The 23304-nt window shown below is 42.4% G+C and overlaps 1 protein-coding gene across 1 annotated transcript in view; it reads left to right on the top strand.

Moving 5' to 3' along the window:
• Positions 1-23304, top strand: part of ABCA4 (ATP binding cassette subfamily A member 4) — a 121929-nt gene that overhangs the window by 24047 nt on the left and 74578 nt on the right. The window contains exons 8-12 of the mRNA XM_016134165.2: positions 10913-11002; positions 13352-13592; positions 14610-14749; positions 15281-15397; positions 16055-16252. Coding sequence (XP_015989651.2) covers positions 10913-11002; positions 13352-13592; positions 14610-14749; positions 15281-15397; positions 16055-16252 — 786 coding nt within the window. The remainder of the gene's footprint in view (positions 1-10912; positions 11003-13351; positions 13593-14609; positions 14750-15280; positions 15398-16054; positions 16253-23304) is intronic.

The raw sequence follows: 23304 nt of genomic DNA, 5'->3' as shown, positions 1-23304 counted from the left end.
GAAAGGTTTAGGGCAGAGCCCAGTCTTCCCTGCACCTCTGAGAGGGGCATCAGGGAGGCAGGGGCTGCTTGGAGGTCAGGGGCGGGGCCTCCCTGGGACAAGACTGTTATTGCAGCTGGTTGGCAGGCGGCCACGCAGAGCGATAGTGCAGGGAATGCTGGGCTTTCTGTTCTGCTGTGCTGTTTCTCATAGCACGTAGGCCAGTGTATAAATAAGGTTTTAGTAAATGCCAAGTCAGTGCTCATTAACAAAGAACGAGGGACCAATCCCAGTAAACTACTGTGACGTTACCTACCCCTGTTGTGTAAGGAGCTGTGTGTGTGTGGGGGGGTGGGGGGTGGGCGGCGAGTAATGAGAGAGCAACCTCCAGCCCCAGGAATCGGGGAGCTGAGAGAATTGGAGAGAGGTTTTGGGGGTTAGCACCAACTGGGGCCAGCTGTGTTTTTCCTCGGCCCCTTGGAGTCAGAGTAAGTGTTGTCATTTTCAAATAATCCAAATGCAAGACCATGGCCTTACTCTACCCCACCCATCCCCATAAGGACACTCAAGCACACGAGCACGCACACACACATGAACGCGCACACGCGCCTGTTGGATGGCCAGTGACCTAGGCTGGGAAAGAAATAAGCAGCCAGGTGGCTGGATTTCCTCCAGGGGGATTTAGCCCCTCGAGGTTTCACCTCAGTTGAGAGCTGAAAAAGGTTCGTCTTTACCTGTGGTCTTTTGGGCTTACCACCCCAAGCTTGTAACCCAGGAACTGAGACCTGGGCCCATAGTGCCGGGACTGCCAACGCCACCTAAAACGTTTCACACCTCATAAAAAATGATGTGTCGGTTTCGGGTGAAGGGTTGGGATGTCTCCCATCTGATTTGCCTGGAGGTAAGCATGCCCCTCCTCCTCCTTCTCCTCCCTCTAGATCCTTCCTGTTTTCTCTCGACTCTGGCGTACAGCTTTGAAATCTTGCTGAGAAGCAAATCTGTCCCTTCTGCTCTGATGTTTATTTGTGGAAGTTCGGCGGGGAACTGAGGCGGTTGCCAAGACCTGCCACACTGCTGGGAAATCTGACTTTGCCTCCCGTCCCCCCTCTCCATGGTTGTTGATAGAGGAAATCTGGCTTCCCCCGGCATTCTGGCCCATGGTTTTCCCCTTTGCAGCTGCTTCCAGGGCGGCATGATTCAGCTTTCTTTCCTTCCCCTCAACTATTACTCTGTCACGGTTTTTAATTTTCTGACTTCATTTTGCCCGTGTCTCTTTGACTACGGAGTGGCTGAACACGGCGTTCTGGGGAAGAAAAGACCCAGTCTTGGGGGTCCTGACTCCACGCTGCTTTCAATGTCCTGCTTTGTTCTTGGCTCTGCGTCCTAAATTCCTGAATCATGGGGAATAAATGTGGGTGGACTCCCCGCTGCCAGGGTGAGCTGGCCTGGTTTCTGCTCTCTGTGATCGTTTAAGTTTGTTAAGCATCAGCTCTGTGTTTCAATTTTCTAATGATACTGCTGCGCCAAATTCTCTGGAAAAGCCCGCATCTCCAGGATTTTACACTGACGTCCCATTAATGACTTAACTTTATGATTTCCTCTCCCTTCCGATTTCTAAATCTTTGGTCTGTCAACTTTCTCCCACTTCGTGTCACGGTTTTGGGAGGGAGGAAGAGAAAGGAGTGATGACCAGTGCCAGCAGCATGGGGGGGGGGGCAGAGGTGGGGGCGGGGGGAGAGGAGGAGGGCCATTAGGCAAAAACAAAGTCAGAAAATAATATTAAAAAAAATTATTAAGCCACAGCAAACATATTTGATTCACATCATTAGCATTTGTTTCTGCCTGCTTCTACAAAACTGTGTCTATTACAATCAAAATCTCCTCCTGGGTTAACAGGTTTCAGTAAAGAAATAAAAAGGCAAAAGGAGAAAGGAATATTAATGTACATTAAATGTACATTAGCTATGGGCTTGATTGTCTTGGGCATGCCTTGACTTCTTTTAGGCTCCAGGAATACAGTAGGTCGGGGCTTATTTTCATGACAGATCATATGTTATTTTTATGAATTTTAAAAGAAACAAGTACTGAGAGGTCAAAACTGAAGTCACTCAGGTCACTAGCAGGCCCATGTGAAGGCTGCTTCTAGGATAATGGGTCCTGGGGTCCTGGCCTTTATTCAGTAGATATAGATTGAGCACCAGATTATTAGGTAGGCATCAGGTTCTCTCCACGGTAAACTGGTTTTAAGAAAGATTTTAACCTCTTGTATTTTTTATCTCAATATAACAGTAGTTCTTAGCCTTTTTTATGGGTTAGGACTACCTTTGAAAACCTGACAACAGCTCTAAACCTTTTTCCTAGAGAAATACAAGTTCACGCAGACACATAAGAGGTGTATCTCATGGAACCTATGAAGGCAGATGCCAGGTTAAGAGCTTTTCCATTAAAATTTATTTCCTGCCTACCATTAATATACATTCTTTTCTAAAGTGTCTCAGTATAGCCACAAATTCTTCCTTAACTCTCCTTATGAAGTCATCAGTTTCTCCCCTGAGTGTGGGAACCAATGGTAAGAGGACCAGAGAGTAGGCAGCCTGCTGCAGCACACGAAAATCCTTTGGTGGCCAGGAGATTGGTCCTGGCTCTGGGCTGGCCCCTAACTTCCTAACTTGCTGTCATTTGAAAGGATCTCAGCCTCCCCATCTGTAAGATCAAGATAACAAGACCTGTGTTACATATCTTATGGGATGGTAGTGACATTTACATCAGAGAAGAGATGGAAAAGCACTTTGAAACAAAAAGCATTTTTGTTCTTGACAAAGCAAGAATACGGCCACTTTGCAGATGGCCCCACTGTCCCCGCATTATTGTTCCACTCTCAGAAATGTCCTCCTCAAACACTTAGGTGGGACATTCTTCAGACCCCTCAGACTAGCAAAAAGTTTTTGTCTCATGGAGTGACCTTTTGACTGCTCTTAAATTCCAAACTCAGTTTTGTTTTCATCAACCACAAATACTGGGACTGAAGTCACAATAGAGAGAAAAAAGGTCTAGTTTCTGTTGAGCCAAAGAAAGTCCCATAACTTGTCTGTTCACATACCCTAGAGCCCACCCTGTCATTAGACTCTCTGTCTCTCCCAGTCCTGGGAAGACAGCACGTCTCTATGACCTCTCCTATTAGAGACAGTTTGGCATTTCTCCCTCACCTCTGAGTGATTTAGTCTCAATTCTCCACTCATGACGCATTTCCTGGTACTCAGGGTGTCCCCTCTGGTTGCCCCCTCACCACTGAAGCCGACTTCCTCTCTTTTCATCTGATGCTTAACAACTGTCGGGTTGCAACAAACATGCTTTAAATTCACAGTATCCCAGTTGCCTAGCAACAACTTCCCTCCCGGATAAATCTGGATTTCCTGTAGCAGTAGCCTAGGACTCAGCACAGTGGGTCACACTGTCTGTTCGCCAGTTCATCTGCTTTTTACCTCTGTCTGGGTGCTTTCAAGACAGCAGCACATCCTTCACCCTGGAACCTTCCACCAGCTCTCAGATGCCATGTCATCCCTATAAAGAGACTTTTAACCTAAGGTTGCCTAGTTCCCCTTGTGTTGGGTAGATCCTCAACTTAGAAATCAATGCTATTTTCCAGGCCATTTTTGAATCAGAGAAAGTAAAACAAAGGAGTCAACTCAAAAAACATCTTTTTGTGTGCTGGCAGCATAGCATCTGTTTAATTAATCCAGTAAATCCAAAGCATCAGCAAATACTACTCGAACAAGATTTTTTTTTTTAGTAGCTAATATGTTTTATTCTGCCTTCAGAAAATATGTATGTATGTATGTATGTGTATATATATATTACACAGTCCCAAAGGATAGCATATTTCTTACCCCCTGAGAACCCAAACAGACCTCAAGCAATCAGAATCTTCTTGGCTACTGGCTAGGGCCCTGTTTTCATCTTTTAGGTATAGGATCAAGACCCAGTGACCCCCTCAAACCAAGCATGACTGATAGGAGATAAGAGAGACATAGCCTTTCCATAGCCCCATTTGTATATTCAGCCTCCTTAGGAGGTCTAACCAGACCTTGAACTTGTGCTGAACAGTTGTGATGTGAAAGTGTTGCTTGTTATTTGGGAAATTAAGAAAACTTGTTTGGAATAGGAAGCAGTAGTGTATATGTGTGTGTGGTGGGAGGAGAGTAGGGGCGGAGAGAGAGAGAGAGAGATAGAGAGAGAGAGAGAGAGAGAGAGAGAGAGAGAGAGAGAGAGATTTGCCATTTGGTCTATGACCTTTTTTTCCAGAAATATTTTCAAATTTTCATTCACATAAACTTAACATTCTCTTCTGGTTCTTTTGGCAAGAATAATACATGGGAATTTTAATAGATAATGGTGTAGGGAACTGAGGGGAGTTTGGGGGAAGTTATTTTATAATTAATGGCAACATTGTTCAGATAACTGGTGACCAGATTTATATAGAGGGCTGCCTAGGGCAGCCAGACAATGTTGTAAGATGTAAGAGGTACCTAAAACAAAGATGTAAGTACAAGACTCTCATTATTTATCATCTTCACTGGAAAGAGCTGGAAAAAATTACAGCTATAGTACTAGGCACACAGCTGGAGCTCAGTAAATGTTTGAATAATAAATATTATTAAATTAATAACAAGATTGAAAAAGAAAATGTTAATCAGATGCAAAAATCCATCTCAAGCTGTTGTTCCTCTGGTTCCCTCTCCCCCAGATCCCTGGTCTTGTCCTTATCTGGCCATCTCTCTAGTCACTCACTCTTGCTGACTCTCCTCACATTTCTCCCTCCACCTGGAATTACTGCCCTCCCCTTCCATGTACAAAAACTCTCTCATCGTCACTATTGTTAACTGGTCTTCTTTCAAATATCAGCTCAAGTGTAACCTTCCCTATCCCCAGGTGGAATTGACTCCCTTCCTGTAAGTCACCATCATACCTGTAGAGACATACTTCATGGGGCCCAAAACCTTAATAAACTCTGTCTCTTTTCTACTAGATTATAGTTAATTTATTCATTAATTAATAAAACACATTTATTGAGCATCTACTGTGTAGCATGCCCTGAGGATATAAAAACAAAAATAAAGCTTATTTCTATGCCTAGTGGGTTTACAGTGTGGTAGAGAGATAGACGCATTAAAAATAATAACAAACTAATATAAAAGTGATAAATGAATGCACTGAGAATTCTAGGAGCAGCTAGAAGGAACACCTGACCCAGGGGGAAGGAAGACAGAAAAAGCATGGTATTAAGAGAAAGAAGACCTTTTGGAGAACAATTTGGTGGCTTCAGATTAGTTGACTCTGGCTACTAGGGGCAGGGTGAGGATGGGGTAAAATAGAATGGGTTGGCATTTTATCTATTAGGCCCCAAAGTGATAGGCATAGAATCTAAGAACTAAAAGATTGCAGAGGCCTACAAAAATGTTTGAGACTGGAAAATAAATTATAGCTATGAAATACAAAGAAAAACTTTAGATTTGAAATTAATAAACATTAAATTGAATGTTTAAGAAAGGTAATATTATTAAACTTCATTATTTAATTTAGTATTTATAAAATTTGAAATTCAAAAACCAGTTCAGGTTTTCCCACTTTACAAACAGTCCCAAGTATTTGCAATGATTGCAGGGAAATCATACCAGATCATTCATTAAATGAATTACTCAAGGCCAAATAATCTCAAAAGGAAATTAAGAGTCTTAAAAAATATATATATAGTTATCTCTTTATATTGGTAGATATTGATAAATATAGATACGGATAGAGAACAGATGCTTTTGAATGTGTTGAATTAATGTGGGATGGGGTTTTAAAACCAGTATGCCTAGAGCCCATGGAGGTAAAGAAGAGGGAATGAACGAAAGATGTTCTCTTGGGCAAAACACAGCCACAGATAATGTCCAGCCCACAATAAAGTGAGAAAAACAGACAACAGATTCAAAAAAAGAGGAAGTAATTAAAAGTGACAGGAGCTGATGACTGATTGATTGATGTCTAATCTCTTTGGATGCATCAATGTAGCAATTCCTTATTTTCTATGCCTCTGAGCTCCTAGCCCCTTATTAGTTACCTCCTCATCATCTATGACCTGTTTGTTTTTTCTCCACACATTCTAGTCTTTGGTTCCAGCTTCCTCCTAAAACAGTTTTTTAGATATTCCTTGGCTACTTTCTCTGTAATCAGAGGGCTCATCCTGCTGTACTCTGAGACCCAGCACTGGTTCCTAGATTTTCAGGCTGGGGATATTGACAATGGAATTGAAACAGGAAAAAATCAGTGATGATTCTCAGGCTTCTAGTTTTGGTCACTGGGCAGAAAGTGGTGCCACCAACCGAAGGAGGCATACAGAAGCAGAAGCTGGTTGGGGGAAGATGACGTGATCAGTTTAGGACAAGTTGAATCTGGACAAATGTCCAGCATACAGTTGGATGTATAACTCTGGAGCTCGGGGGAGAGGTCTGGGTTGGAGATGCATACTAAGAAGTCATCAACAACAAGGTAGCAGATTAAATGATAAAGGAAGTGAAAGTACCCAGGAAGAGCATGCAGAGGAAGAGGAGTAGGGAATGAAGGGCCTTGAGAACCTCAGCACTGAAGGAGAAAGTGGAGGCAGAGGAGCTCATGAGAAAGGCAGAGAAGGAGTGGAGCAAACCAGGTGAGAACAGTTCCACAGCCATCAAGGGAGGCAAAAGACATGATCAAAAGTGTCAAGAAAAACGAGAACCCGAAGTATTAATTATACTTAAAAACTAGGAAGAAGCTGGGATTCTAGTTAAAGCTTCTTAGTAGCAGGTGAAGGTAGAAGACATGGAGATGAAGTAAAGTCCCTAAAGTTCTTTCTTTCATATGCGAGCATCTTGAGCACACGTACACGATAACAATGATGGGAAGGCTGAAGATACTTCAGTGAGGTTTTTGAAGATAAACTTCAAAAAGAAAATACTTTACTTTGCTCGTTGCTGTACCCCCCAGCAGCTGGCACAGAGCAGACACTCAACATATATTTGTCAAATGTGTAACTATGTCATTTAGAAACTGCAATTGGATGTAACAGAACACTGAAAAATAGCGGGTTTCATTTTCCTCCCAAAGCAGAGTTCTGTGGTGGGTCATTCCACAAATTTTCTCAAGAACCCAAATTTTCTCCTTTTTTCCTCATGGATCTCTAGCACGTGCTTGTCATCTGGTGATCTCCAGATTTCTACCCTACCTCCCCCAGCACATCAGTGTTCCAGATGAGGAGAAGGTGAAGGGCAGAGGACACTTTTTCAAAAGACCTTTCTCAAATGCCGCACCCCGTGACTTCTCTTGATATCTTATTGGTCAAAATTTTATCATGTGAACACCCCATATACAGGGAGGCTGGGAAATGTAGGGGTTTTTTTGGCCAGGTATTATCACCTTTAGCAAAATTGGGTAGACAAACAGCAAGCTCTGCCGCAGTGAGAATCAAGTCACAGCAGAAGTGTAAGGGAAAGGGTCCAGAGCCTATGTGCAGAGATTGTTTTCAAACAGAAGAGACACTGTAGCTTCTGAGGGTGGGTGTAATATAGCTCAATTTGTGGGCAAGAGATGGGAATGCGATGTCAATTTTCTTGAGGGGGACAGAGATCTGCTCATTTTTGTATCTTTCATGTCTAGCATATAAATTCAGTGCTAGTCGATGTTTATGGAATGTTTTTGATTGATTTATCAGGAATCTTTTAAACAACAGGATGATGAAAATGTGGGTTTGGAGAGTGCTTGTCTCATATTCTTGAAAGGGACCCTTAGTCTTTAGAGAAAACAAAAACCTCACTTAGGGCAGGGTGTTCTACAAGCCCTGCCATATAAGCTTAATGCAATTGAACTAAAAACTGTGGCCAAAATGCAGAGGTCTGTGGAACTGTCAACCAGAGAAGATGTAAAAATAAAGTTTAAAGGTTGGTGCTTCTGGAGAGACACATAATTAATTGTTAGTCGGGATTACCCTTGGAGAGAAGATGCAGATTACAGGGAGACTTTACCTTGAATGTACTTCGTGTAAGTAAGGAGTTATTACTTTTATCTCATAAAGTCTGTTATATAATTCAGAACTACCTAGACAATAATTGTGAATTTTCAGGAAGTTATTAATTTATCACTCCTTTATTGAATCCGCTTCTAACAGGACTTCAATATAGGGGAATTTGACTTTAAGATGAAAAGACCAAAATTTATTTGCTCTTTTATGAAAAGGTAACTTAAAAGTAGATTTATCTTGCAGAGCCTTTCTAACTGGACATAGATGAGTCATAGCCTCTAAGGCAAACTTCATTCCATTGCCCAGTGTTATGATTTACAAATATTTCCTGAGTGACTATAAAAAATACAATGGATAAAAAGTTTGAGTGATACAAAGATAAGAAGATAGACTCCCTGCTCGTGATGGTTCATTCTGTGTCAACCTAACTGGTTAATGGAGTGCCCAGATATTTAGTCAAATGTTAACCTGGGTATTTCTGTGAGGGTGCTTTTGGCTGAGATTAACATGTAAACGAATAGACTGGGCAAAACAGATTGCCCTCCCTAATGTGAGAGGGCCTGATTCAAGCACTTCAAGGCCCGAACGGAACAAAAGGACTGACCCTCCCCCGAGTAAGAGAAAATTCTTCCTGCCTGATGGCCTTCAAACTGGATAGTGACTTTTTTTCTGTCTTCAGACTCAAACTGAAACATTAGCTATTAGCAGCCTCTGTAACTGCATAAGCCAATTCTTTATAATAACTCTCTTCATATATATATATATATATATATACACACATATAATATATGGACATATATTATATGCAGTAAATCCTTAACATCATCAATAGGTTCTGCGACTTTAAGCAAAACAACATATAACAAAACCAATTTTATCATGGGCTTAATGATATGAACAAGAGTTAAATTCCTATTACATCTTATCAATATTATAACAAAACAATGTTGGACAAAATGTTATTCAAGGACTTGCTGTATATAATACATAAATATACATAAACTATATATAATATATAAAAAAATACATCCTATTGGAGTTGTTTCTTTGGAAAACTCAAATATACTGCCCTAAATGAACATATCATTTCATGAAGTATCATGTATATAGTTGATATGCTTGTTGCTATAAGAGTCATTCATTTATTTATCAAATTATATATATATCAGACATAGTTCCTGTCTACATGGAGCATAGCATCTAATAAGAGAAACAGATGACAAGTAAACAATAGCATAACTACCAGTGGTGAAGATTACAAGGAAAGAAAGAAACAGTGTGCCCTAAAAGAATAGAGCAGGACAAGGGTGAGCAAAGGAGCGTGGAGAAGAGGATATTGTCTAAATCCGCCAAGGGGACAATTGGCTTTCACATAAATAGTTGTTATGTTAGGAATAAAACTTGAAGGATGAGAAGTTTGTCAGGCAGAGAACGGCAGGGGGAATGGTGTGCAGAGGTAGGAGGCATGAGAAAGAGACTGACATGTTGGGGAATGTAGAAAGAAGCCCAGGCTATTGGAGGAAAAGCAAGAGAGAAGCCTAGAGAGGCTTGCTTTCTCCTTTCCTACCTACTCTTCTCAGCCCCACCCTCCTATGGGAAAAAAAGAAAACAGGAATTACAGTGCTTCGCCCGGAATACACCGAAGATATTTTCAAGAAGTTCAAAATAAGTCGTGGTAAAACCAATGCCCAGGCCAAGTGTGAGAAGATACATCTCAGGGGTATAATTTCATCGATGGCTTTGCTGGTTCTTCCTCTGGAAAATTCTTCTCCTATCTACTGTGCAGCTCTCATGCATAACAAAGAGGTTCATCTTACAGTTAGAAAATATGCCTGAAATGCTACATTTATTCTTCGGTTTCAGGGTCAGAGAGGATGCAAGGACCCCTGCGACTACAGCAGGGAAAAGGAGAGCAGGACACATTTCTAGAAATGGGAGGCAAGGCTGGTTGAATCCTAACTCCACCCGCTTCTTTGCTTTGCCACAGCTGGATCCATCCACCCAGCATTCAGGAGACCTGCACTGGCAAATAAACATACTTGAATGTGAGTTATGTGCTGCACTTGTGAAAATTCATTTTTCCCTCCAGGTTTACTCGAAATGCACACTTGAATTTGAAAACCAATGTTTAGTCATGAAAGACAGAGGATCAGTGATTTGATCAGTTTTGAAACTATGAAAAATGAAAAATGAAGTCGTTCATTCAAGACTTGAACTTGGTTTCTGGAAAACAAGGTGTCCACAACAGGCTCTGGGTCTTAGAGCCAGCAAGTGGACTTCCACCTTCCCCACCACTGTGGAAAATGCATGAACAGTTCTGTATTGTCCCATGGGCCAGGAGTCACCAGAAAACTACTGCCTACTGGAGAATCTGCAAGGGAATTTCTCTCTAAAGCAGCCAGCAGCAGCTTTAAAAGAAAGGTGATGTAACTGGTTGAACTCTTACAAAAGAAAGTAGCGTTGAGCAGAGGAAGGAACACAACCTGCATTAAGGGATACAAAGAGAGCAAAGATGTGAACAATAATGAGGAAGCCTGAGAATATATACAAAGCCAGAGGTGAACAGATGGGCACCACCGCAGGCAGCCTTCCTTTACACCCTGTTTTCCTTCCTCCAGGAGTCCTGTTTGGTGTCACTAAACCAGTAATCAGAATCACTGTGGCGTATTTAATGTCACCATGAAACTATTTGTGACTGACCAGCTCAGCAGGGTGACTTGGAATAAGAGCCTTTGATTTTCTCAATCAGATAAAAGAAGTTTGTTTCTGAAAGCAATCTTGCAGAAAAGGTCCTGTTATCAGGAAGAAGGAAGATATTTTTCAAGCATACAGGAGATCAGATATGTGTGTATGTATAACTGCATTTTTTTATTTAATATTTTTTCCTATCAATTACAGCTTCCTACACTCCTAGACAGCAGTTCCCAAGGTATCAATCTGAGATCCTGGGGAAGAATATTATCTGATCTGTCACCAAGAATTCAAGAGGTAAGTGGCCTGATGATAGTTAATTATAATTTCATTTTATCTTTCTACCGTTTTACCAAATTTATTATGTTAAATAATTTAATTGTACCTTGAACCTGTTCATGGAGAAAGACATTTAATCTTTCTGATTATCAATTTGAAAGTACCTGTTCATCTCCTAAAATATCTGGGTTCCTGGGTCAGAGGCACAAAGTAGGGAATCAACCTTCTGATTTCACGCCTAGGAAGAAATGCCACCTTGTCTAGTGTGGCACAGATTGTCAGTAGACTGACGACTGAATCTAAGTCTTTCTAGTACCGATGGGATCTATTATTATATTTTGCTCTTAAAATTCACGTAAACCTATGACACAATAGATTATTGAGTAGCACAATTTATTGAGTGTTTACAGCACTAAGTATCATACATAGACAGATCCATTTCATCACAAAAAAATAACTGGCTCTATTGTGTTGTTTTGTGAAAGGTGTTTATGTTTTAATTAACATCTGGTTGCACAAGACTTTGCCTATATAGAAATTGATTTCCCACTCAATAGATGAGAGGTGCTGGGAACATAATGATGAATAGACAGATATGGTCACTGCCCTTGTGAAACATACAGTCCCTTGAGGTAAAGAGATATAAACAATTACCTTCAAGTGTGATGAGTATTATAAAGGAAGGCAAAAGGTGAAAATAATTTTCCCCAAACATTTTCCCCCTCTGTTATTGTCAGCTGACTTGAGCTTAACCAACCTGGAAAACTGCATGGTTGGGATCTGCTTTCATAAAACTAAGCTCAACCTAAGCAGAGTGTGAGCAGGAAAAGTTAGGGCAGAATGCTATGTAGGGAAAGTTAGAGAACCACCCATTGTACTGATGGCCACCTGCTGCAGTGGGAGTCTCTGTTTACCATTCTTCATAAGCATTTAAAAAATTCATGTCAGTATAATAGGTTTGAAGTTTGATAGAGAAAGTACAAAAAAAATTTTCAAAGCATAATTCTATGTGGGAGTTCTAGAAGATTTCTTGGCTGCCTAGATAGTAAGCCTGAGCACTTATGAGCCAGGTTGAAGCAGATGGCCTACTTTATATTAACTGATACTAGACCATTTGACCTTGCAACAGCCCCTTCATCTCTGAGTGCTTTGATTTAATGAGCAACATAATAATAATCCCTTACAAGACTGTCATAAGACTAACTGTAGTTGAGGCAATTTGAGAGTTCGACTTTATTATTGAAGCCTAGACTATGATTATAGGCATGACTCACTCTGTAGATTCTACACAGCGCTCGATAGTTTCAGAGGGCAAGTATTGGCATGCAGACAAAGAGAGGGGAAGACAGGTAAACATCACTTATTGCAGTAAAGGAACTGTTTTAGTCTCACCTGACTGAATCCTAATGGTTTTTTAAATTCTGAAGTGCCTTCAAAAATGAGTAATACAGTATGGTTGGGGAATAAAAGCAGCATTGTTTTGTTTTTTTTATATTTTCCCCCGAAGCAAAGCCAGATGGCATTATGGGAGGTGAGACCCTGGCAGTCCTCAACTTTAGTTCTCAGCATTACAGATCTACCTTCAAAGGATGAGGCCAGTGAGTACCATGGGTGCCTGTATGCAAAAGAGACCACCACCTCTTCTTAGTTGGGTGTGGAATTTTGAAAGTGTTTTTCCAAAACAACAAAGTGTTTTTCCAAGTATGGAGACTTCATCTGTTCTATATTTGCTTGGATCTTAAAACACAACCCCCCCCACACACACACACACAGACATGCGTGTGCGTGCACACACGCACATGCACAAAGAGAGAAACCACAAACCATACACACATTAAAGTAAAATGGAAGAGTTTATATATGGTAAAATTAAGCTAATAAGAAGATAATTTTCCAAAAGTAAGAAATTAAATTCTAAACTATTTGGCCAAGGAAATTTGCTGTGACCTTGTCTTTCTAGGACAGAGACATTCCTCTATCATTTTATTTTTCAATTGTTTCCAGTGTCCTCATCTTGGTGGAATAATAGAAGTCAAGAACAGAGAAATTTTCACTACATTTTCCCAAAGACATATTCCCAAGGAATTTAAGTAAAGGAGACTAGAAGAGAGAAGTGATATTAAAATGCTTTGGGGTTTACTCTTACATTCTCTAAGGCTCGTCCTAGTTTCCTCTTTGGCCCTGAGGGGATGACAGTGGGTTTTATTTCACAGCCGATTTAAAGATTGCTGAGAATATGGATGTGTTCTTTTAAATGTGGAAGTCGAGCACATATGTGGACATCTCCCCATACTTTGGAACTTTGGTTTCACAGTGGATTACGACTCTGATTGCCTAAATTAACCCAAAACCTTTGTCTTGCTCTAGTTCATCCATCGACCGAGTGTTCAAGACTTGCTGTGGGTGACCAGGCCCCTCATGCAGACTGGCGGTCCAGACACCTTCACACAGCTGGCGGGCATCCTGTCTGACCTCTTATGCGGCTACCCAGAAGGAGGAGGCTCTCGGGTGTTCTCCTTCAACTGGTATGAAGACAATAACTATAAGGCCTTCCTGGGGATTGACTCCATGAGGAAAGATCCTGTCTATTCTTATGACAAAAGAACAAGTAAGTTTCCTGAATCCTGTATATAAATCAGGCTCTGATGTCAGTTAAGCTGATGGTTTAACACTTTCAGCTGAAACCAGTCCCGAGGCTGACACTCCCTTGGTCCTGTTGAGGGTCCTTGGGCAGAGTCTTCTTCTCTCAGAGGATCTATTCCCCCTCATAGAAAGGGAGTGGTGTTCATAAAGAGTTCTGGATGTGAGCCATGGAACGAACCGAGACACACTTGGAAAGGGAACATAGAGGATATTTTCCACTGATCTGATTGAACTTGGGTTACGTTATAGAGGAAGAAAAGGAAGATAAATGAGGAGGCAGCCTGGAGTTGCAAGCCAAGCTTAGGTCAGAAGGGCCCTGGCAAGTAAACATGGCTGCGGGATGTTTTTACAAACACAGTGCACTGAAAGTCTTTGTGTAGTACTGAATTACATTCCCAGTGCAAGTCCCTGGCAAGTCTTCTTTCCCACCTTTCACTATTTTTTGTAGGGGAGAGGGGCTCTTGTGGGGTAAAGGAGAGTGGGATGAGGAAGAAATACAACTGGGTGGCCCTCTAGTTAAACATTAAAGAGGCAGCAAGGCACACACCAAAAGTCGTTGGGCCTGGAGATAGCCACATACAACCGAAGTTAAGCAGCTAATTGAAGGGAAATCATTGAGACTAAAGCTGAGATTCCAAGGAGAGGCCTCGTATGGTCTCTCAGTCCCTTTCATCTCAGAATGCCCTCTGTTCCTTGCTATAATCACAAGCAGGCTTCTCAGCCTCCCTCTTCTAAAGCAGAATAAACCATGGGGCAAGCCCCATCTTTTGTTTCTCTGATGAGGCTCTTATTGAGATGAACTGTGGCATTTTGTTACTAATGATGAGCTCGTTATTGGTGGAATACAGTCTATTAATTTAGGTGATTTGTCAAATCCTCCGGCATAGAGTTGAATAAGACATGTGATTTGAACACACTAATGACCATGTTTAGTTCTGTGCAACGGGAGTTTCAATAAAATCTGTCCCTTCTTTTCTGGCAGCGACCTTTTGTAATGCACTGATCCAGAGCCTGGAGTCCAACCCTCTAACCAAAATAGCATGGAGGGCAGCAAAGCCTCTGTTAATGGGAAAAATCCTCTTTACTCCAGATTCCCCAGCAGCACGCAGTATACTGAAAAACGTAAGGTCTCAGCTGGTCTTGTCCCTTCCATCTTGGGCCACCCAGGAGGGGGATGGGGGGAAGAGGGAGAAAGGGAGAGAAGGAGAAAGAGGGCTAGGTGCCTGGGTCCTCCCCTTTCCACATAGCCTACGATGAGGTTTTCTTTCCCAGTCCCTGAATTATATCCCTACTGGAAGGATGCACATTCTATGAATCCTACCTACCTGAAATAGACAAATAGGGAGAAAGGAAGGAATAGCATTCGCTCATAGAGAGTCCAAATCTAGCCTTAATGGGGTTCTGAGACAATAGCATCGTCGATCTTACATGTACCTCTGAGATATTATGGAATCAGATTCTGTCAACCAAGGAGGCTGGGAAATAGCAGATTGTTCTGGAAAATATCAATAGACTGAGAAAACTAAGATGTGTCTTTGAAAAACCTTTCTAAACATTGAGGGTTTGTGACATGAGTAGGAAAGATACAATGAAAGATTCTTCTCACTTTTGTTCTCTCCATTCTTTTCTCTGTCTATCACTATCTGGTTTTAGGCCAACTCAACTTTTGAAGAGCTGGAACGTGTTAGGAAGTTGGTCAAAGCCTGGGAAGAAGTGGGGCCCCAGATCTGGTACTTCTTTGACAAGAGCACGCAGATGACCATGATCCGAGTACGGATGGCGGGGAGAGGGGAGGAGGAGGGCCGAGGACGTTCCTTTTTCCAGTAAAGGGTTATTCGCTACTGGAGTTAGGTCCAAATATAATAAGCAAGGCCCAAAGGCACTAGTTCTAGAAGCTGTCGCCAAGTGGGGTCACTGACTTTGGGTGGGAAATACATTTCTTGAAGTCTAGGGGAACTGTAAAAACTGCCACAAGACTGGTGGCTTCCTAAGGTTTCTTCCTTTTATCAATTCACTTGAAGGACTCAGATTCAAAGGGGCATTTCCCCAAGGGCCCAGCTCTATACCCGCAAAGATCCTTGAGTGTGTTTCTCTGCACTCATTTCCAGCTGTGCAAAGCCAGGAGACAAGAGTCCTAAAGCTGGGATAATTAAAAGGGAACAAAAATAACAATAAGAAAAAGCTTTCTGTATACCATTTTTCCTGTCCCACCCCCAACATACATGTCTTCCTTTCGTTATAGAGACCTGTATATTTGGGGGAAATGGGATGTAAATAGGTATGTCTTATGATGGAAGAAAAAGCATTGGCTTTGTAGGGAGCCTTAGAGTCTCTATTCTTAGTCGTTAAAAATTGGGATTGCCCGAGAACAGGGCCAAAGACTCTGTGGAATACCTAACTGCTGTGACTGTGTTGCTTTTTCTCAAGGATGCCCTGGCAAACCCAATAGTAAAAGGTGTTTTGAATAAGCAGTTTGGTGAAGAAGGAATTACTGCCGAAGCTGTGCTAAACTTCCTGTATAAGGGTCCTCGAGAGAGCCAAGCTGACGACATGGCCAACTTCGACTGGAGAGACATATTTAACTTCACTGATCGTGCCCTACGCCTGACTAATCGATTCCTAGAGGTAAGGGGCAGCAAGCCACTTGAGGGCTACACCCTTGAGTGGGGCCAGAGATTCCTTAGCAAGTCACATGGTCTTGGGTTTCAGCTCTTATTTTCTCTGATGAAGAAAACAAGAATTTCTACAGCTCCCACAACAGAGGTGGATCTTGTCCTCTGACAGCTTATCCACACCTAAAGCAGGTCCCTCTGTATATCTGCTGCCTCCAAACAGCTCCCTGACTCCTCCTTTCTTGCAGCTCTGAAGTGTCTGTGTCTGCCCTCAACCCTTTCCTGTCTACCATTGCTTCAGTGGCCATCATTAGTCAGTTTCCGCCAAACTGCGAGTCTGAGGTCTCATTGCCTACTGGACTTTCCCACCCCCAGATTCTACAGGCACATTAGACCCAATAGACCCCAACATAACTTATGTTCTCCCGTCCCATAAAACTTATCTTCCTCTGGCATTTCCTATCCTGATTACTGTCCTCAGCATTTTTCCAAATTCTCAAGCTAGAGATTTTAGGGTCACCTTTAATTGCCTTTCTTCTTCCCCTTCCACACAACAGCTATAATTTATACTTTGTGCCAACCCCGGGCCTAAGTGACTTTACAAATATAAATTAATTTTATATTGTAATAAAAAAATTTCTAAAAAGCATTTATTTGGGCAATAGGAGAAGCAGCCCGGGAAACACAGATCAGGTAGCTATCTTAATTGTGCTGCACAGAGGAAAAGGGGAGGCTTCCTTTTATGGAGGAAGTTTCCGCTGACATTCCTAAGTAGGTCCTTTTTATGTAAATGAGGTATCCAAATTTGTACACTCCTGATTGGCCCAAATCTCTCAGTCCTGATTGTTTGGCATTATGTGTCCTGCTTGGTTGTTATAGAACAGTTCCGATTGGATGGGGCAGGTCTTAGTCCATTGGCTGAAAGAAGAAACCAGAAACTCTTTGGAATAGTTGAATGCTGGGTATAGTATGGAAAGCTGAGGGTTCAGTCCAAGGTTCTTCCTGGTGTGCTCTGTAGAGCACATAAGAAGCCCCTGTCGGCAAATGGTCACTTGGCTCAGCAGATCAATTCCTTCTCAGAGTTTACATCAAATAGATCTTTCTTCTTGGGTTCCCACATACATTAGCTGATTTAATCCTCACAATAGCTCTTTGAAGTGTGCACTATTATTATTCCCATTTTACAGATGCAGAAGCTGAGGTATAAAAAAGTTAAATAAGATCCCATCTCAGAGCATTCCACAGGATCGATATTTGGGTGTGCCTGAATTCAGAGCCTGCCTTCTGACCCTGCTACTGCCTCTGACCTGTCCAGTCACTGAGGATAATTCTGTACCCAATTCAAAGCCCAGGGTTTTTCCTACAACACCAAGCAATTCTTCAACACCAGCTATGTGTCCTACAATTCAACTCAGTTCTGACACTATCTACCTAGAGATTGTATCACATCCCACAGGTTAAGGGCTCAGTCCCATAACACCAATCACTAATCCAGGTTGTCTAGCTGGCTACAGATCCGCATTTCCATGACCCCCTTTATGGGTGTGATTAATTTGTTAAAGCAGCTAAAGGAACTCAGATAAATAATTTACTTAATCCATTACCAGTTTACTATAAAAAGGTATAACTCAGAAACAGCCAAATGGAAGAGGTACATACATATGACGAGATGTGGGGAAAGAGTGCAGAGTTTCCAAGCCCTTTCTGAAGCCACTGTCCCCACATCTCCATGTGTTCACCAACCCGGAAGCTCCCGGAACCACATAATTTTGGGATTTATAGAGGTTCGTTACAGAGGCATGATTGATTAAATCACTGGGCTTTGGTGATTGAACTGAATCTCCAAACTCCTCCCCTCCCGAGAGGGTGGTGTAGGAGAGGGGTGGGGGGACTAGAGTTCCAACCCTCTAATCACCTAGTTCTCCTGGCAACCAGCCCCCATTTTAGGGGAGTTTCCAAAAGTCACAATTAACATAACAAAGACACTTTCCTGGTGCTCATCACACAGGAAGTTCTAAGGATTTTATGAGCTTTGTGCCAGAAACAGGGATGAAAGCCAAATATAATTTCTTATTATAAATCACAGTATCACACTGAGCTTTGTCTACTCTATCTCCCAAATATCTCTCAGCTCTACCTCCTGCTTCCAGGCTCTCTGAGGCCCAGAGGCCTTGTCATTTGTCCTCCAGCCTGTTCTAACTGCTTTCTCCTAGATTCTGGGGTCCGGCCCTTGTTGGCTCAGGCATTTCTCCACACTGACACCAAAGCTACATTTCAAACACCCATCTGCCGGCATCACTTTCACACTTAAAATCGTAGTGACTCAGTCCGCAAGGAATACAAGTCCTTCCAACTCCACTCAGCCCACCTTCCCAGCACTGCTCACTCACACATCTGGGCTCTACTCTGTCCCTTTCGCCGCCCTCAGACATACCTTGACCTCTCTTGATTCCACCCTTGGAAAATGCTGTTAGAGCATTTTTGCTTAAACAAAAAAGAGAATTTATTGGTTGACATAACTTAGAAGTTCAGAGGATCTAGACACTGAATGCTACCACGAGACCCTCCATCTCAACCTTGACGCTTGCCTCCACCCTCTTCCATCTTGGCCAGGCCCTCTTCGTTTGGTGATGTGCCAGCAGCTCACAGCCCTCTGTGGTTATCTTTGTACCAATTCCTCAGGAAGTGGGAGTGGCTTTCCCAGTGCATAAGCATGACTCCTAGACACCTCTCTGATTGACCTGTCTATTCTACCTGTCTCAGAGTCACTCAGGGGATTGGGTCCTGTGAATGGCAGTTTGGGTAATATACCCACCACAAGGAAAGAAAAACAGAGTTAGCATCACCTGAATTTCAGGGACTAAGCAGAATTACTGTGAGGTAGGAGAGGATGTTTCCCCTCAAGAAGAAACATAAGGCAGAAAAGCCTGAAATGACTTTTCCTTCCCTATCTGTTGAGCATTTATTCATTCTTTCTTTAAGACTCAGCTCTCAATATCACTTGTGCTTCTACACAGGTTTAGCTATTCCCTCTTCTGTGCTTCCCTGGCCCTCTCTTCACATCTCTCTTAGATTCGAACTATCTGTTTGTTAACTGTGTCCACCTCTGGCCAAACGGCAAGATTGGAGTTACTTGGGGTCAGAGAGCAGCACATTCTAGTCATTTTCAAATTCTTGACCTCAAACTCCCAGGGAACCTCTCCATCTAAGGGATTATCACACCTGCCAATGGGCCAGGTCAGGGCCAGGTCTAGGCCTCATGTCATCTGGAATCTTTAGAAGGTAGAAGATGCTTTGGGCAATAGGATAGAAGATCAAGATGAAGGCCCCCAAGAGCAAGCCCTCTCCCTCAGACTCCCAGTTTCTAAGAATAACTAATGAGAAAAAGCCTGGTTCCCTCTGTCACCACAGTGCTCTTAAGAACTCCCTGCTGCCCCTAGTGCCACCAGAACTTCCCCAGAGTGTGGGGCCTTCCCCCTAGAACCTATGAAGGGGCAGCACAGGCTCCCTAGGTATCCTTTCAGAAGGGGCCAGGTGTGGCAGCTGCAGCATCAAAGTTCAGGTCACTACAATGTGATTCCCTTGGTCTGAAGGCAAGAGCGACTTTGGGTGCTTTTTATAAAACAGATCCCTGGACACCAAACCAGACTGACTGACTTGGAATTTGCAGGGACGAGGCCTAATAATCTGTATTTTTGCATACCTGTTAGGGAGCCTTCAAATCCCCTCATATAATTACTCAATTGATGTTGCCCTCCTCTCACACAGTACCTTTACCTGCTAAGTCCCTATCCCTGGCCACGCTCACCACCATTCACTGCTGAGGTTATAATACAGGCAGAGCTCTTGAAGGGGGCATGGAGAGGAGAAGGGCTCTATTTTATTCTTACAGAATGGAGTTCAGTTGTTCTCACAATGTTTTTGTGCGATACTATCAGTAATGAAGAACATTTCTTGTCTTTTGTTTGACTTGACATTTGCATGGTGACATAAAGGTCTTGTTTTCTTGAAGGATTATTTTTCTGTATAGCTTGTGCTCAATGTAGCACCAGGCACCCAACAAATACTTAATATATATTAACTGCTTAAATGGTTAAGAATTCAGTCTCTGGAGCCAGACTTCCTGGGTTCAAATCCTTGTTATTTATGCCTCGGTTTCCCCATCTGTAAAATGGGGGTATAGTTTTTACTAAATAGGCTTATTATGAGAACTATGTTAATTTATGCCAAGCCCTTGGAACAGTTCCTGGCGTACGTAAGCACTTAATAAATATAAACTTTTAAACAAAATGCAAACAAACAAAAAATACTGCTTAGGAGGAGGAAAATGGCATTAGTGAAGTCAGGTCCAGCCACTGAGCCACTCCTGATCCTCCCCTAAGGATTACAAAGCTGCTTATTACATCCAGCCTCAGCTACCACCACTTCCTGAGGGTTTTGCAATCTCATTAGCAGAGTGAAGTGCTCCTGGGCAAAGGCCAGGTGAACACAGGTCAGTGGCCTCTCCCAGGGGTTCCTAAGATGGGTTTTGATGGTGGCAAAATCTCAGCAGGTGATTATGATGAGGTTTCTGATCTTCCTGCTCTTGGAGGAAGGGAGGAGGAAAGAGCGAGAAGGGGGATGAACTGAAAGGAGAAGGTAGGAAATGTGCAGTGAGGAAGAAGCTGATCATTGCAATTGGCCCCGGATTTTTCTGCTGTTCTTTTTGTGTTTTGGGAAGTCTGGAGGAGCCATAGGTATCCCTCAGCTCCCACTCTGAGGACTGCTCAGGAGCAAATACAGTGTGAAAGCTCCTCGTTGGTGGCTATAGTGATCTCTCCAGGACTGGACAGCAAGTGTGTTCCCTCAGCGACAGTTTACAGCTTGATTTTTAGTAATAGGACTTGTACTATAAAGCGGTGACAACTTGCTCGGCTAGCCTCTGTGCTTACTTCCTTGCCTATTCCACAATAGAAAAAAAAATTTTTTTTAAGGAATATTAAACAAAAAATAATCTTTAAAGTGAAAATTACATCATTCTAGGTCGATGTGTGCTCAGTTGTGATATTGAACAGTAACAGGAGCTCCGAGAATTAAGATCAAAGACCTTTAAGCCTTTCATCATTACAGGAAAAGGAGTGAGTGATTCAATAGATTTTCTCTTCAACTGGTAGAAGGTCTAAATCCCTTGCCTCTCTGCTTTGGATGAGGCCTTCCTTATTAGACATCCCACTGAGTGGTCTGGAGCCTGTCCCATTCCCCAGGAGCCGCCTTGCTGGGTCACTTGTATGTGATGTTAAGCTGCTGCTCCTGAAGATTTCTCACCCGCCCACTGGGGACAAATGGGCCTGGGTCTCTGCTTCCTATGAGCAGAGTCACCCTGAAAAAGTCACTTTACCTTCTATGGCTCAATTCTCTCACTAGTGAAATCCAGTTAGTAACACAACGACCTTATAGGGTCATTGCTGACAAAATGAGAGAAGTGTGCAGAGAGCACCCAGCACATGCATACCATCTATCAGTTAGGCGAGAGTATGAATTCTCTGCCTTCAAGTTCCTCATCTGTTGGGTGGGGTGGTGATAGCCTCCCATCCAGGTGGCTGTGAAGATGAAATGGGGTGGGGCTGGGCACATAGTAGAGACATTCGATGCATGGCGGCCCTTACGATGAACCACAGGGATGTCTGTGTCTGAACCACAGACCATGTAAGGAATGTACCTTTTTCTCAGATTCCAAACTTCGTGTAAACATTAACCAGGGACTGTGAAGCTCCTCTTTATATTAACCTCAGTGAATTGGCTTAGAATCAGGAATGTCAAACCATTCCTGCAGGCCGAGCAGATTGTGGCTTTGGGCACCACTCTGCCACTTCTGTAGGTGATGGTCCAGTAGCTCTGGAACTTTGCTTGTCCTTGGAGCACCTCCTCAGTAAAGGGCTTCTGCAATCTCATTCATTTCATAACCATTCTCTGTCAAACCCCTGATGCCCAGCTCTTAGGAAGGGCAAAATAAAGAAATGAATGAAAGGCAGACCTCCTGTTCAGAAGGTGGGGGCAGTGGACCAGGGAAAGGTGTGACGGTGACATTTTAAGAGCATCACATCTCTTGCATGTGAAGAGATTCATTTCTACAGGCCTCCTGACCATCCTCTTCTCCACATCGAAGGAGACTGAGGGCAAGTGAGTCTTCATGTAGGTAAACATCTTGATCTAGTATGTGTATACTTTTATAGTCATAATTTACATCTCTTATTCACATATATTTTTCTTCTAGAGAAAAGTGTAATTAGAAAAATTAATAATTAATTCTTCCGATTATCCTTTAATTAAAATAGACATACATACCCCTCCCCTTCTTTGTTTAGGGAAAGTTTAGAGCTGGCACACATAAAACACTATTTAGAGTTAACATGTATTTTAATTTCATAATATATTTGAATTTCAGGTCTTGAATTTCACATCAGGAAGCTGAATTCTGCCAAACTTTAATATGAAAATACCTCTGATCAAGGCATAAAATTGTACTTTAGCCAGGCACAATTACCTTTCCCTAAGTCCTGAAAGAACATTAACTGTTTTTTCCTGTACTGTCGACACAGTCAGTATATGTGCATAACTGTATTAACTACATGGTGATTATCTTGTTGATGAATTATCAGTAGTAGGATTTTTTGGACTACTTTTCCTCTGTACCTTGCATGCTCCTGGCCACATGCCACTACCACCCAACCAGAGTGTACTCAGGGAGCATTTTTTTCAGGCTAGCTTAAGAAAAATAGAATTAGGAAGATAAAGCTACTGATCATATAATGTACTTCAGAGTCAAATGTATAGATATTTGCATAATATCTGTCTTATTGGTTTCTTCTATTGATTCATTGACTCCAAATGTGTATTGGGAGGCTAAGGACAAGTTGGAGGTGAGGTAGGAAAGGTACACCATGAGAGCAATATTATTACAAGAGCCATGAACTGGCTCATAAGCAACTCACGGGCGATGATCTTATCTAATACCCCATCAGTTTTTCAGACACTGGGCTGAGAAAGGAGAACACAGGTAGGGAGGAGCTGGGGTCATAAGCAGAA

The sequence above is a fragment of the Rousettus aegyptiacus genome, unplaced genomic scaffold (assembly GCF_014176215.1).
Source record: "Rousettus aegyptiacus isolate mRouAeg1 unplaced genomic scaffold, mRouAeg1.p scaffold_m13_p_1, whole genome shotgun sequence".
Taxonomy (NCBI): Eukaryota; Metazoa; Chordata; class Mammalia; order Chiroptera; family Pteropodidae; genus Rousettus; species Rousettus aegyptiacus.
The sequence above is the reverse complement of the archived record's forward strand: the minus strand, read 5'-3'. Positions and strand labels throughout refer to the sequence as shown.